Genomic DNA, 17,106 nt, shown 5'->3' on the forward strand with positions numbered 1-17,106 from the left:
TTCTCACTTATAAACTGTAATAAATGCAGGAACCACTGAGGCATCTGTGCCACATTTATGTTTTAAGACGTTATTAGTGGCAACATTGTAAATGAAAAGTATATTGGCATGGACTGCATTTATTCAGGCAACAATTTGAATAACATGAAACTTTTATGTTTATCTTCTTTTCCATATTGTGCTGCAATGCAAGAGTTTTTTTTTCTCAGCTGAGTGTCAGCTGACGGCCTTTGACAGTTGACATGGGAAGAGGGGGGAAAAAGTTAGGTTTGTGCAGCCGACTAATATGCTAATTAGCTGACGGAGTGTGCGACCCCATTGGCTCCTCGTCCGAGACAATTTCCCACTTGCAACGTGACGTCATGTGCGCTCTAAAGCTCTTAAACTGCCGTGTGACGCGTGTTGGGCGAAAAGCGCTCCCGCGTCCGCTTCTCTCGCCTGTCCGCTCGTCCGCTCCCGGTGGCTGCAACTGTGTGGCGATGTCTCCGTGAGAGGAAAAAAAAAAAAAAAAAAAAAGTTGTGTTAAATGTTTGAAATACAACACGCACGCCGAGAAGGGGACTCCGCTCCTTGTGTGCGCGGCACCGGCCGGCGTGTGTGCGCGACAGACTCCGCCGAGCAGGGCCAAAGTAGTCCAGGACGCAGAGAAACTCTTCTTTTAGAAGCAAACAAAAACCCCAAAAAGCAAAGTAATTCAAGCTGGCTCACGTTCTCGCCACCCAGCCCGGCGTGACAGCTGCTCCTCAGCCGGCGTGGAGGACTGTGAGCAGCAGCAAGAGGATGGCATCAGAGCTGGCAATGAGCAACTCCGACCTGCCCACCAGTCCCCTGGCCATGGAATATGTTAATGACTTCGATCTGATGAAGTTTGAAGTGAAAAAGGAGCCGCTGGAGCCCGATCGCAACATCAGCCAGTGCAGCCGCCTCATCGCCGGGGGATCCTTGTCTTCCACGCCGATGAGCACGCCCTGCAGCTCGGTGCCCCCGTCCCCGAGCTTCTCGGCGCCCAGCCCGGGCTCGGGGAGCGAGCAGAAGACGCACATCGAGGACTTCTACTGGATGTCCGGTTACCAACAGCAGCTCAATCCAGAGGCGCTGGGCTTCAGCCCGGAGGACGCGGTCGAGGCGCTCATTAACAGCAGCCACCAGCTCCAGTCGTTCGATGGCTACGCCAGGGGGCAACAGTTCGGGGTCGCAGCCGGCGCGGGAGGCGCCATGGCCGGGGAGGAGATGGGCTCCGCCGCGGCGGTGGTGTCGGCGGTCATCGCCGCCGCCGCCGCTCAGAACGGCGCTCAGCACCACCACCACCATCACCACCACCACAGCGGGGCGAGCGCGGGCGGCGGCCACCACCACCACCACCACCCGTCGCCGGGCGTCCAGTCCAACGGCGCGTCCGGCACCAACCACCCGCACATGCGCCTCGACGACCGCTTCTCCGACGACCAGCTGGTCAGCATGTCCGTGCGGGAGCTCAACCGGCAGCTGCGCGGCGTCAGCAAGGAAGAAGTGATCCGGCTCAAGCAGAAGCGGAGGACCCTCAAGAACCGGGGCTACGCGCAGTCGTGCCGCTACAAGCGCGTCCAGCAGCGGCACGTCCTGGAGGGCGAGAAGACGCAACTGGTGCAGCAGGTGGAGCACCTCAAGCAGGAGATCTCCAGGCTGGTCCGGGAGAGGGACGCGTACAAAGAAAAGTATGAGAAGCTCATCGGCAACGGCTTCAGAGAAAGTGGCTCCAGCAGTGACAACAACCCTTCGTCCCCGGAGTTTTTCATGTGAGTCTCCACATATTCGTGCAAAAAAAAAAAAGAGAAACAAACAAACAAAAAAAAGAGTTGACGAGTTGCAGCCCTGTTTTAAAACAAACTTGTTTTCATTCTCCATTCGATACGAACTCATTCGTCAACTTTTTGTTTCATTTTACACCGTTTCAAACAAACTGCAATTTAAATGTGGAGATGCTTTTTTACATCTATTAGAACTCTCACTTAGTCTACTTTTTCATCATTTTTGTCACTATTTCTCACCCATTGCAGTTCAGCAGAAGAAGTGCATGCATGCACTTAACTTGCCCTTTTTTTAAAGTTTGAAATTAGTGTGCAAAATGCATTCATTGACTTTTTATTTTGGAGGATTGCCAGCCATCTCATGCATTTGCTTGCTTAAAAGACTTTTTATTTCCCTCAAGAGGTATTGAACTATCCTGCATGCTGGACATGTGTATGTTTTATATTGTTGTTTTTATTTCCTATATTGTCTTTTTGTTTCTTACTTTGTGGGATGACTCCAGCAAGCATGTCGTTCATACTTCATTTATGCCTCCTCACTTTTTTGGGACAGCTATACAAAAAAGTGACAGGACTTTCCCACCTGTGTACAGTGCGACTGCATTTCAGCTGTGTTGAAGTGCACCACCGACATCCCACCGCCTTTAGCCTGCAGTGAATATGATGGAAGTTGATCGGCGGGGATCCTGGTTGAAAAGGAGAAAAAAAAGGAAATTACCCTTTGTTTTTGTTTTTCTGTTGTTGTTTTTTTTTTACTGTTATTTAAATATATTCCCACTGTACATTTGACAGCATTTGATTTTGAAAGCTTAATATAAGTACAAAGTTTTATAAATGTAAATGGAAAAACAAACCCCCCAAAAAGTGCCACAAATACAGTTGACAAGGACGTGATTTGAAGTGACTGGTTCAGCTCCAGTGGATGCAGTGAGCAGGATTATATATTGCATGTGCAGCACTGCACAACCAATATTGACACAAATTAAATACAAATAAAAACATCTCAGACTGTTAAACAAAGATGCTTTTCCTTGTTGAAGCATTTGGACTGAAGTGCATTCAACATTCTCGCCTGTCTTCATGAGGCAGGAAGTTCAGAACAACTATTTTCCACACGTATTAAAGTTATTTGGCCCGTGTCAGGTATTTCGTAAGATGCAATACTTTTATCATCACTTCAGGAAAAAAACAAACAAAAAAAAACCTGATGTGTTGACTTCAAAGAAAATTTGCTGAGCAATAACAATTCTTATAAGTAATAATGTCTGGACATTGTTAGAAGGTCAGGGATTGATACCCTGCATGTATAAATGAAAAAAGAAAAGAGGGAGCTCATTTTGCTTCTTGAGAATATGTGAATTAATCTTCGTACATACATCTAAATATATATATTTTGCTGTGCAAAATGATTTCACTCACTAACCATATGTGATGTTCATATGTGCTCGTTTTGTCATTTCATACAATTAAATGATATGCAATAAATGTATAATTGCCTTCAATAAGTTTCTCACTTTTCTTTTATTTATTCTCAGGATTGTGATCCAAACATTACAAAAACAAAGCAAAAAAAAAAAAGACTTTTTTTTTTTCATGCATTGTTTTCCTCCAGACCACCCAATACTATGGTTTCAGAAATTGGTATTCACCCCAAATTACAATAAAACACAATTGGCACACTATGTTGAGACACAATATTAGAAGCAGCATGTAAACATGGTCAATACACACGCAGCACAACCACACACCACAAGGAATAGACAGCTGCTATTGTTGTTATACAACCATAGTGACACTAAATTATGCAATTTTTGGTCTGCAAATGAAACTAAATAATGAACAACAATCAGGGGAATGATAATATATTGCTATATTATATTGATGTATTATTGTTAATTTGATGTGCTTGTCTGTAGAGAGTGTGTGACTAAATATTTGTTTTAATGTGAGCGTGAATGTACGTCCATAGCCTTTCCCTACATGATGTGATAGGTGCATGTTGCCCCCCTCACCCCTCACATCCTCACATGTCACATTGCATGTCGCTTGATCTGTTGTCAGGTTCTTTTGGACAGTGTGTGCTCACACTTTGTTATTTGTGGAGCGTTCTACTGCATCCTGTTTGTCAGAGGGCCTGCATGGATGTTGGCTCAGAGCAGAGCTGGGAGGGCACGCTCATGTCAGGCATGTGAGGAAGGGGCGCTGCAGAAGGTGCCAGTGCAGCAGAAGAAACCCGATCGTGTAATTTGGTCGGTTTTTGGACGTTGCCTTTGGATTTTTAAAAAATATTTCTTCTAAACTCTCGCTAAAAAAGGGCTACTTTTTAAACACTATATCAGGGTCTCAAGAGTATGTTTTTCCTTTGGCCCAGTACAAATACATTGATTAAAAATAGTGTCAGCATACATCGAAAGCTTCTGAGGACAAACTGAGACTGACCTTTTGATGCAACTTTGACACTTTATTAACAACCCTGAACAAAATGCACTTTTTACAGTGCATCTGTCCAAAGCTGCATGGTCTTTGTGTACCCTCTAAGTTGAATGCCATAACTAAAATGCATGGTGACTCCCACTAGTAGGACTGCGCTACCCATTGGGTCATTTAGGTACCCATGGCCGTCTTATTGGAGTGATTTCCTCGGAGGTGCTTGCTGTTTTGCGACTGAGGGGAGAGACTGAGACAATAGTTGGGCTTGTGCTGAATTAAATGATTTTGCTGATGATTAATAGTAGCGTGGCTCACTAGCTCCTGCGATGTAGGGATGATAAATTGAGAGCGCAGCTCCGTGCAGCTGTGCCACTGTCGCGTCTTTGCATACGTGCGCACACCACCCAATTCACAACCAAGCCTTCTTCCAAAATTTATCTAATTGCATCTATCTTTTCTGAGCTTTGGTGCAGCTATTTTCACATTTCACTAAAACAGTATGTATCAAATAACTTCAGGATGGATGTTCTCTTATACTCCCATTCAGAGGCTGTGTTTGTGATTTCAAAGAAATTACTTTAATAGCTTTTATAGCCATGTGGTGGAGGTTTTTACTGGTATGAAAAACATGTAAATCTGGTTTTTGGTCAACATATCTTCTTACAACTCGCAAGCATATTTTGATTGTTTCCTTGTTTGGCAAACATCAGTTCGAAGAAAAATAATAACAAACTCCCATGCTTTGTAGAAGTACACACAAACAATACTGTAAGTAGATTCCATTGTTCTGCTTCATGCGATTGTGGCATTTATGTGCCAAAAGATGGATCTAGTGTAAAAAATCCCCATGCTACAGAGTTGTTAACAAAGAGTGACATTTGTCAATCTCCCAGAGATGTGCTCCTCGTACGAGTTAACGTGTTTACTTTGGCACCTTGCCATGCAGCTTGTGACCAACATGTCAGTTTGAAGTAACCTAATTCAACAGGCGGAACACGGGCCAAGTCCGTCTCGTTGATTCGCGAGGTTTTGCATGAAGAAAGCGCCTGTAAAATGTCAATTAATGAACTTCAAATTAAATGTTACTGCAAAAGTATTCCTAGCCCCTTCCTGCTCTGTCATTGATAAGAATATTACAGCAAACGTCTTTCGCATGGAATCATTTTGGTACGAAAAATGTTTCAAATTAAATTCAAGTTTGATCGAAAACATTTTTTAAATCGGTATTAATAAATAAAGTGTGAAACATTTTGTAGATAAAATTCTGCTTAGGGCCCCAATTTAGCCTGCTTTTGAAACTGTTTTTTTAAATTATTTTTGCACTCGTCGAACAATCAGCAAAAAAGGCAACACTGCTTTTACACAAAGCAGGTCTCTGACTGATAAATACCTCATTTATATTTGCAATCACGCCTGTGCATTTTTGTTGACAACAATATCTTTGCGCAAGGCTTACTGCTTACTAACTCTCAGCCATTAGTCTTGTGCTGTTAAATAGACAATCTTTGTTAGTGAGAAGGAAATGTGGCCCGCTGTACAGTTTACAGTTAAATATCAGATCTAAGTATTTGTTTACATTTTTTCAACACATTGATTCATATGCGAGTGTCTGCACTCAGCACACACAACTTGTCCACGAGCGTAAACGGTGCGTGTTTGTCAACTAATGTGTGTGCGCATATCTGCTTGTCATCATCTGGAGAGGAAGACGAGTTGGGGTCAGAAGTGACGGCACGCAGGGTTGCTCTCAAAGTCATTAGAGTAATCCCTGCCCTGGGGATTCCACGCTCATTTCCTCTGCCCAGAACTCACCAAATGAGATGGACGAGCACACATCCGACATGCCGCAGAACCGAAGTCAATTCTAGATGATTCACTTGTCGTCTCCCACCCATTTCCCGTCTTAAACAGCTATGCTTTTTATTGGCCTTCAATGCAACACAAATAAAAACACCAGCCTAATGTATGTTTGTGTAACAGTATATATTTGGGAGCTGTAATATAACTTAGCTGTAGTTGGTTTGCTGGTTTATAGTGGACAACTTTTTTGGAATGTGGCTTGTGATTGGAAATAAGTGTACGGTTGGTTAGTTAGTTTTATGTCCCTAACTAAACATTTTGGTTTTTTTTATTCCATTGTCCTCAAATGGCTCAAAGCTGAGGGTGGTTTTGGGTAAATGACGCCTCAGAGAGTGTATGGCACACTCACTGGCTGTATTGACACCGCACTGATACTGTGTTTCATAATGGCCAACAGCCATCTATTTATATTTAGCAAATTTTGTTTTAGTTGTTTTTTAAACAAATAGCTGTACAGAACGGAATGTGAAACGTACAACTCTGGTCAATGAGTCAAATAGTAAACAGAACAAAAAAGAACATTTACCTATAAAATAAACTTGATCCCAGGTTTTTGGAATTTTTCTTCATCCCATTAAGATCAACGATGGCGACAAAATCTGATGTCAAAGACGGCAAACCCCTTCTTTGACTTAATTTAGTACGAGCTGTGAGCCAAAAGAGGTGTTTCCTGATAAACACAGTTTGGCGCTTCATAGTCAAATGACACAGCAGTTGTATCGGTCGCAAGTTTTTTTTCTTCCTTATAATGGATACACACATCAAGGGACAAATTATCACTTTGTATGTTTCATAATGCATCGATGCTTCAGTATCGTTTCACCCATTAGACAATGGAGTGTGGGCACTGTTGTGGATGACCACAATGTACCCTACCAGACAAAAAAAATTGTCATTTTGCAGCACAATCGTATAGCCATTCTCTTATAAATGCAATTTAGTAATTTTGTATTACAGATAAAAATGTGATTTTTGCTCTGCATGAAAATAAACAAATACATTAATAAAATACAAGCGTTGCCAAAGGATAGTTAAAAAAAAATCAGATAAATTGCACTTTTGAATTTGGATTCATCACGATAAATCACAGGTTGTTAATCTAAAAAAAGACCCCAATATTTGGACACAAATGCAATTATATTGTCAGAATGTCTTCCAGGAAATGTTTTAAAGTCTTTTTACTTGAATGTATATATGTAATTTATTTGCTCAAAATGTGGCAACAGTTTTATCTAAAGTCTAGTCAGGGTGTTTTTTGGGGTGAAATGTGCCAGTGAGTACACCAGTCAGAGTCTCCTCACTCATTTTTGACATATGCATTGACCCGATACAGTGGGAAGTGGATTCATACGGCCCCATTCGCACGGTTTACCTGACAGAGGAAACGTGACAAATTGGGGGGCTTGCACTTTCACAACCAGATGGCAGTAGATTGTTGTATATCTTAAAATGTGTTTTGTGGCAATTCCAACTTTGACCACAGAGTCAGTTGCTATGTAAATAAATAAATGATAAATGGGTTATACTTGTATAGCGCTTTTCTACCTTCAAGGTACTCAAAGCGCTTTGACATTATTTCCACATTCACCCATTCACACACATTCACACACTGATGGCGGGAGCTGCCATGCAAGGCGCTAACCAGCACCCATCAGGAGCAAGGGTGAAGTGTCTTGCCCAAGGACACAACGGACGTTATTAGGATGGTAGAAGGTGGGGATTGAACCCCAGTAACCAGCAACCCTCAGATTGTAGAGTGGCACTTTCCATCATTTCCATCATGGCTCTTCCTCTCACGGAAGAGCCACCAAGTGACAGGGGCATATGAATCCCTTCCCTACTGTAACAACCCGCGCCGCCTTTCATTTAAAGAAGTGTGGACAGTCAAAATAAATTGCATGATTAATGCAAGCATTTTTGGGATTAATCACAAGTTACTACTTATTTTTGACAGCCCAACAATGACTAAAAACACTTGGAACATTTGACTAAATTTCCCAAAACTATAATATTAAAACAGTTGTTAAAAATGGGTAATAAATCAATTTATAGAGTAATGAATTTCCACGTCAGTGTGGTGTTGAGCAAGATACTGCTGCCTGTTTCAGTAGTGCCATACATTGCTGACGGCGTGTCTTGCCTACGCAACTACCGGTAACTAGTTTAGACTGACTCAACAGAACCACTGCTGGTAGAAAGTGAAGTAGCACATTCCATTTTCCTTTTTTTTTTAATGCGTTCGTTAATTGTTTCACACAATTTAAATGACTCCCAATATTTGAAACACATAAATGTAGTGATGCACGTCTTAAATATGCATAGTTAGACTACGAAATGTCTCAAATGGCGGATAGTCTTTACACATTCGTAGCAGATGAAGAAGATAACGAAAATCCTGTCTTCTGTCATTCTATATGAGCCAGATTGAACGTGGAAACACTAAACTCCTTTAGAATTAAACCGACATCAGGGATCCATTAAGGTGCTTATTCAATCCGAGAATGCGATTTCTTTAAATTTCCTCATTTTTTTTCTTCTTCCTGCCTACAGAGGGAAGTCACAGTGTGCTTCAAATAGACATTAAGCGGATACGTGTGGTGTCATTAGAGAGTTGTCCTTGAAAGACTGGCTGCAGGTTATGTTGGTAATGAGGTGCTCGGGACCTGCTGTGGTAATTTTATATGTCTGTAAATGGACCCAGACCAAGAGACGGTTGACTTAAATAAATGCAACACTATCCCTCAGCATATGCAAATAACAGTGAATTGGTTTTAAAAAGTTATTATCACTGTTTTAATGGCAAATATGTTTTATAACAAAAGATGAAGCTAATTAAGAGGCTTCGGTTTGTACACAATTTGTAAAAGAGATTTATGTGGCACTTATTTGTAAATGCAATGATTTAAACTTTCCTTTAGCGCCGTCTATTTCCCTCCATGGGCCTGTTTGGCATCCCAGCACAGGGAGCTGAGATCCAAGCGAAGATTTCCCCCATAACATTTATTGAGCGTCTGAGGATCCCAGAACACACCTGCTCTCCTACTTGGAATTGTGCTTTTAGAAAATAGAAAATGGGGGGGAGGAGTGTGGAAATGAAAGTGTCTCTCGTGAAGTGTCAGCGCAAAGACCAGAAATGCCAAGCGTCACAGTTCATTTGTTCGTGTGATAAATTGGAGACCCTTTTTAAAATAATTAATTGTATAATTTAACGAGCTGAGCAGGTAAAAAAAAATAATTATTTTGTCTTCTGTGTGCAGCGACACACTGCATGCTTAGATATTCTGTCCCTGGTGGTTACAGTGTTTTGATGCATGGGGATCTGCCTATAAAGTCTATTTACATGCAAATTTTTACATTTCCCTTTGCATCAAACACTTACAGTGATGCATGTACTGTATTCCACCAGTCAGACAAGGTGAGAGTGAATCTCTCTCTCGGAGTGGAACTGTTTGTGCATTTGTTGTGTGTTTGACAGAGAATGACACATGCTGGAGGGAACAGAGGAAATGGTACAGTATGTTTTACCTTCGTCCTCATTTATCGTCTCGTGTTTTTTCTCTTCAATCTTATCCGCTCCTCTAGGTCATCCAGAAAATTCCTCCATCTGTGATTTCAAGCCCCATTCCTCCGTGCCCTTGGCTTCCAGAGGTAAAAAAAAAAAAAGTATTTCCGTCTTCTTTTTTTACACTGTACAGTAGAGTCCTGTGATGCAACGATGACATATATATGTACTATCCTCTCTTACAATTTATATGTTTAGTTATATAGTCCACTATTTCAGTGGATTTAACTATATGTGTACAATAGCTCACTAAAGTGTCTGTTCAGAATATTCTAGTAAAGTGATTCTCAAACTGTGGTACGTGTACCACTACTGGTACACAGACTCCATTCAAAGAATCACTTGATTAAAATCCATTATTCTTTTTTCCTATATTCAAACACAATGTTACTGTTCAAACTGCTCGCTAGTTACCATATCTGAGTTACTGTGTAGAAATATGGGGAAACAAGTACAAATGTGAGCTTCGTTCACTAAGTGTGTTACAAAAAAGATCAATTAGAATAATACATAATGTTAGATACAGATAACATACAAGCCCTTTATTTATTAAATCACAATTATTGAAATTCACCGATTTGTTGCATTTGCAAACAGCTAAAATTATGTATAAAGCAAACTATAACCTGCTAACCAAGAATGTACAACAATTATACTCAACAAAGGAGGAGAAATATAACCTAAGAGGATACAAATAATTTAAAACATTTGTATGCTCGTACAACACTTAAAACCTTTAGCATAGCTGTATGTGGAATTAAATGATGGAATGGATTAACCAAAGAAATCAAACAAAGCACCAATATGATTCAGTTTAAGAGACTGTTCAAACTACATGTATTCACAAAGTACACAGAACAAGAATTATGATGAACATCTTGAACCCTTTTCTTTCTTTTTATTGAGACAAAGATTATTTATGTATTTAATATTTGTTTGCTTACTATGGTATATTATTTATTTATTTGTTCACTGTTCTGTTACAGAGAACAAGGACATTGGATAAAATTGTTATGGTATAAAAAGGGGTAGGATTAAATAAACTCTGCTTCTTCCTACTCCTTTTCGGACGTGCTGTAATGAAACAACTGGAAATGTGTGATGCATTACATTGTATCGTATGCATGTTCGAAATAAACTGAAACTGAACTAAACTGAACGTTACAGTGGCCAAAAATATTACATTTACTTGTTAAATAAAACCTCTACCTTGTTTTTAATGGATACTTAGGCCTACTATGCTACTGTATTTTAATGTTGGTCATTATGGTGGTACTTGGAGAGCCAGGTTTTTTCTGAGGTGGTACTTTGTGAAAAAAGTTTGAGAACCACTGTTCTAGTACATTTTTTCTACAAACAATCGTCAACTTTAAGTAGTTGAATGTATTGTTGAACGTTTTTAAACCACTCTACATTTATTTCTTTTTTTTTTGTGGGAGAATACAAGATTTTAAACAAAGCAGATCCACATATAAAGGACTTTTGTGGTGTTTGCTTTTGGGCAAGTCGGTTCACTTTCATCAAACAGTTCCCATTGTTTGAGAAAAGCAGTTTTACCAATGAAAGTTAAAGATGAGCAATTCAGATGCTCTGCCAAAAATGTTTTACTGCGTTGTGCTTCACTTGATTTTCCCGCCAACCTCCAGTGAAGATGCTGTGTCCATTTTCCATCTTGTTTTAATCTTGGGGGAAACCAAAAAGTGCTGTTATGTAATAGCTGTCCTCATAAAAAAACAATAATTACATTGTCATCCAAATATAAATAAGATATTTGACACACAAATTAAAACCTAATAAGGAAAAACACAATACGTTCAGTGACATTCTCATCTTAATTCATCAAGAGAGAAGAGCATAAGACAGTTTTATAATCTCACAGTCACAGTTAGAGATGGGTACCCAAATCAGTAATTTTATAGGCACCGGCCGAAGTCTGTCGGTACTACCGGATACCGATTCACGTAAAATGAAACGGTCTGGTTGCAGACTCGCACAGGTTCAGGCATCAAGCCATCAAGCACTTAGAGTGGAACCGGCCTCTTTGCCTGTAAGTAATGTTACAATTTTCAATGCCAACAAAGCAAGAAGAAGGCACTAGAGAGCAGAGTAAGTCTCCACTTTTCAATATGTGCTAGCTTGATGCCAATTTACATTGGATTTGCCATAGACATGCTACTGATTGGCTACAGTGATTTTAGATAGCAATTGCAACACCTCCAAATTTTGTAATAAAAACTACAACCAAGATGCACGTTACAATCAAACATCTGGTGTTTGATAAATACAAAGCTAATAGTAGAAACACTTTGTGGGACTCAACAGAAAAAAATGACTGGCTCATTCAACTTAATGGCAAAGACCACTTCCTGGCTAAGGCAAAATACCGTAGCCCAGAGCCGTGTATAGAGGGAGTATGGCCAACTCGGTTTCAGATTTGGTCCCCAACATGGTGCCCTGAAGTCACAAGAAGCCCCTCATGTGACTACGGGGCGCCATGTTGGGTACCAACTCTGAAAGCGAGTTGGCCATAATCTCTCTATACACGGCTCTGGGCTACGGTATGTTGCCTGGAATTGCAACTGCATGCAAAGTTTAGTATATAATACAGTACATTACAGTACTTGCAAACAGGACACAGAAGTGTAAGACAAAAATATAAACAATTAGCAGTTATTAACACTTTTGAACACCAAAAATTGGTACCATGGAGTACATGTTTCGATTCCCAGGTCCTGGGAATCGGTACCAAATCGATTCAAATATGAAAGGTACCCATCCCTATTTACAGCGTGGGCTATTCACATGTAAATGTGCCGTCTGCGGGATTGTGACTAAGCAGTGATCAGTAGCTGGCCGTTCTCCAGTTTTACTTCACTGCCAGAGTTGAGGTAGGACAAAAGCCTTCAAGAACAACAAGGACAAATCTTGTATAGATGAAATGTTTTAAGCAATCCCCTCCCCTTCCACATGTCATCACTGTGAATTAGGTGCCCCATGCTCGCATTTCAGGGCTAGGGAATATAAACAATGCCAATGGAACGGATGTTAAACGAATTAAAGTGGAAAACCATGAGGATGTCTATCTCAGATGGCCTCGTAAATCTCGGCCCCCTGGCTGCGTCGCTGCACGGTGCCGACGCTGCGCTCTGACAGCCTGCCAGCGGAGCGCGGAGGGGTCGCGTGCAGTGTGGTCTGCTCCATCCCGTTATTAGCGGTTTCAACCATGCAAGAGGCACGTCTTTGTTTTATGCAAAGTATATGAGGAGAGGGGAGGGCCGATGAACAGTCTGGCCACGTAGCTCCAGGGGGACAAGCTGAATGATGGAGATGAAGAGCCAGGTCTTGGTGTCCTTGCCTGGGGAAAGTGTCCTGAATCTGACCAGGACTGCATAAGCCGGCACCAAAATCATGGTGGATCTACCTAAAGCTAAAGATTTGATTGCTGAGGAGATTAGGACATGTTAACATCTCTATGAGACTGGCCAATGTGGGTGCAAGTATAGAAACTTCAAGGGTTCACTATTCAAAAAAATGTTGGGTCCCCCATGGGAAATAAGGGACCCTGGATATGCCGACATAGATAAACCACCAGGTGTGTGTGTTTATATACAGTACATATCAGTGTGTGAAAAAATGTGTGGGGTATGAGTACAAATATAGAGTGCAGCTGGCTGGCGTAAGTGTGATCACATAAGCATTCTGTAAAGTGCAAACACACCAAACTCACATTAAAGATATAGCTGCAGGAGTCCGATTGCTGCTTTGCCTCACATCACTTGTGTTGCACTTGAACACAGCACAGAAACAAGATGAAGTTAGCAGGCATATATTTTAGCAGGAGCGTCAAACTCATTTTCATCCTGCAAGTGGGGTGGTTGGTTCCCGTGGCCCCGTGCTGGGTGGTGATGCGGTGGAAAACTTGAGGGGGTGGGGGGGCCCACCGTGCTTGTGGGGTGGGGGCGGTCTTCCCGTCCGGCTGCGGGGAGTCTCTAGGCCCCTCGCGGCAGGGCGTCCTGCTTTTTTGCCCGCGTGGAGTGTGATGTCTTGCTGGCTTGGTGGCTGGCTGTCCCCTGCTTCTCCTGTGCCTTGTCCTCTGATGGGTGCGTCTGTCTATGGCCTGCCACTGGCCCTGCCGGGCGGTAGATCCGGCTCTGGGTTTCCTGTCGCTGGCCGGCCTGGCTGCGTGGAGCAGGTGGTTCCCTGTGCACCGCACCTGATGTTTTGCGTTGGGCTCTCTGGGTTGCTGGGGCCGTACTTTTGGCTCCCGTACACACTGGGAGACAAATATATTGTACATAAAAATTCACAGACATACTCACATACACACAATTAATCGTGCGTATATACACACATACATATATGCATTCATTAATACTAGAGATGTCCGATAATATCGGCCGATAAATGCTTTAAAATGTAATATCGGAAATTATCGGTATCGTTTTCAAAAAGTATAATTTATGACTTTTTAAAACGCCGCTGTGTACACGGACGTAGGGAGTAGTACAGAGTGCCAATAAACCTTAAAGGCACTGACTTTGCGTGCTGGCCCAGTCAAATAATACCTACGGCTTTTCACACACACAAGTGAATGCAAGGGATACTTGGTCAACAGCCATACAGGTCACACTGAGGATGACCGTATAAACAACTTTAACACTGTTACAAATATGCGCCTCACTGTGAAAGAATGACAAACATATTTCGGGAGAACATCCGCACAGTAACACAACATAAACACAACAGAACAAATACCCAGAACCCCTTGCAGCACTAACTCTTTCGGGACGCTACAATATACACCCCCCGCTAAACCCCCCCCCACCTAAACCCCGCCCACCTCAACCTCCTCATGCTCTCTCAGGGAGAGCATGTCCCAAATTCCAAGCTGCTGTTTTGAGGCATGTTGAACAAAATAATGCACTTTGTGACTTCAATAATAAATATGGCAGTGCCATGTTGGCATTTTTTTCCATAAATTGAGTTGATTTATTTTGGAAAACTTTGTTACATTGTTTAATGCATCCAGCGGGGCATCACAACAAAATTAGGCATACTAATGTGTTAATTCCACAACTGTATATATCGGTATCGGTTGATATCGGAATCGGTAATTAATTTGATTTGCTGGTCAGGTAAGTAAGTTAAGTAGCTGGACAAGACAAAAAAAATAAATTTCATTTTCATCGTGGGCCACATCGCAGCCATGGAAGCCCTCAGAGGGCTGCTTGATGAAATTATTCAGTCCCTTTGGGATTTTGCGCTGGTGTCGTTGCCCTTATACACTCATATTCAACTGCTCAGCCTCGGAAATTTGCCCAATCCCTGCAATTTCGCCGCACATCTTGGCCAATCATCAGTATTTTTGGATATTGAAAATGCCCCACTGCATTCAAATGCAACACAACTGTCTAACACAGGGGTCCCCAAATTACAGTCCACTGCCAACGTCCACAATCTGGCTCGCAGGAAGTCCCAGTTTTGTTTTTTTAAATCTGTCCTGTCCAACTGCTCATGCAAATCAAATTGTGGATGTAGATGCCCCCATAACTGATGCACAGATTTACTTTACAAAAGAGAAGTGTGGAATACTTCACTTGTTGCCTTATAAATTTGTTGGGGGGGACAAGACAACAACAACAACAAAAAGTTTATTATGTATATTTACATACAGTATATATATATATATATATATATATATATATATATATATATATATATATATATATATATATATATATATATATATATATATATATATATATATATATATATATATATATATATATATATATATATATTTACCAAAAAAATGATAGATTAAAAAAAAAACGGGCTTTGGAATCAGAAGTTGAAATGACAAGCATGTATTTTAGTTCAGCTAGTGTAGAATTTGATTTGAAAAGGGTTTCAGTGACAAAAACAAGCTTGGAATAGCTTGTTATATCAAATTATATTGAGTTACGATCGACATTTGCATGCATTATTTTTTGGGCCCAAAATGTAACTATATTAATCGAGAAAGATGAAATTTCCTATTGACACCCATTATTCCCAGGCTTTGTTGTGCCACAGAAAATTATGCAGCGGAAAAATGGGGCCCGCATGCCTAGAGTTGTGTTGAGTTGACCTGCGCTTTACAGTATGAGACACACTTCTTGTTCTAATATTGAAACAATGTAATGTTGGCATTAAGTCCTTAATTTCCCCTAAAGTTTATTAACACATGTTGAAAAACAACTGTGGAAAAGCTTGCAAGCCCTGACCTCAACCCCCTTTTTGGATGAACACAAATCGGGCCAATATCAGTGACCTCTGAGCTCATGAATATTTTGCCAGTAGGTGGCAGTAGTTTGTATCTATAAACACATATACAGTAATATGTTCACGCTCCGAAACAATAGAATGTGAAATAATTAATGTGTCCATAATACACTCTGCATTATAGTTTTTTGTTTTTCTTTAAGCAAATAGTATAACAGTCTATCATAAAAGTGTAAACATAAATTAACCACTGCAAACTATACAAAGCTATATTTAAAACAAACCACTCACTGTTTTACTGATGTGTAACATGTAAAGTGTCTAAGAAAGTAGGGATGTCCTAAAATTGAGTTAAATTTTCTAGTTGCAAGTGTAAAAAGAAGAAAACTGTCACTCTCAAGAGTGTTCAACCTTCATTTTCTAATCTATTCGCAATGCGGTAGGTCACTTTTGTTAAAGGTTGTCTATTAAGAGTTTGTACACTTTGAAACAGTAATTTACAAGGGGGGTTGAATAGTTTTGTATAATACGCTGACGCTTGACACGATGACGGTGTGAAGGAGTAATGTGCCTGGGAGGGAAGTCGCGTCACACAAACATTAAACGTAGCTGAACTTGTGTTATACATGCAATATGTCTTTCTTGTGCCCAAAGTCTTGTGTGATGTCATGCATTATGACATTTAGGGCTACAAGTGCTCACCAATTAAACTTATAATTTCATTAGAAAAAAGCCTTAATTTGTATTTTGCTGCAGCGATGATTCGTTTAATTAGTTAAAACAAATGTGAAAATCTATTTTTTCTACAACACCAATACAGCGCACATAAGGCGATGTAGCTTGTGGTGGTAACTGTCAAATATTTTGCCTTCATTTACACTGAAAAAGACAGACAACGTGACCAAATGTTTCTACTGGAAGCTGGCATTTCACAGTCGTACTAAAGTTAAAGTTAAAGTTAAAGTACCAATGATTGTCACACACACACTAGGTGTGGTGAAATTTGTCCTCTGCATTTGACCCATCCCCTTGATCACCCCCTGGGAGGTGAGGGGAGCAGTCGGCAGCAGCGGTGCCGCGCCCGGGAATCATTTTTGGTGATTTAACCCCCAATTCCAACTACATCGATGATGTAGCATGTTATGAGAATGCATCCTGTATATTTAATAGAAGCAAACTAGCAGAAAAAAGGTAAAAGTCTAT

The 17,106-nt window shown here is 40.9% G+C and overlaps 1 protein-coding gene across 2 annotated transcripts in view; it reads left to right on the plus strand.

The window, feature by feature from the left end:
• Window positions 1-384: 384 nt before the first annotated feature.
• mafa (MAF bZIP transcription factor a) overlaps window positions 385-17,106 on the plus strand; it is a 160,341-nt gene continuing 143,619 nt past the window's right edge. For both annotated transcript variants that reach the window (XM_062026837.1, XM_062026847.1), the window contains exons 1-2: window positions 385-1,775; window positions 9,660-9,725. In XM_062026837.1, the coding sequence (XP_061882821.1) occupies window positions 781-1,775; window positions 9,660-9,687 (1,023 nt within the window). In that variant the 5' untranslated portion in view covers window positions 385-780 and the 3' untranslated portion in view covers window positions 9,688-9,725. The remainder of the gene's footprint in view (window positions 1,776-9,659; window positions 9,726-17,106) is intronic.

This window comes from Entelurus aequoreus, linkage group LG02, assembly GCF_033978785.1.
Source record: "Entelurus aequoreus isolate RoL-2023_Sb linkage group LG02, RoL_Eaeq_v1.1, whole genome shotgun sequence".
Lineage (NCBI taxonomy): Eukaryota > Metazoa > Chordata > Actinopteri > Syngnathiformes > Syngnathidae > Entelurus > Entelurus aequoreus.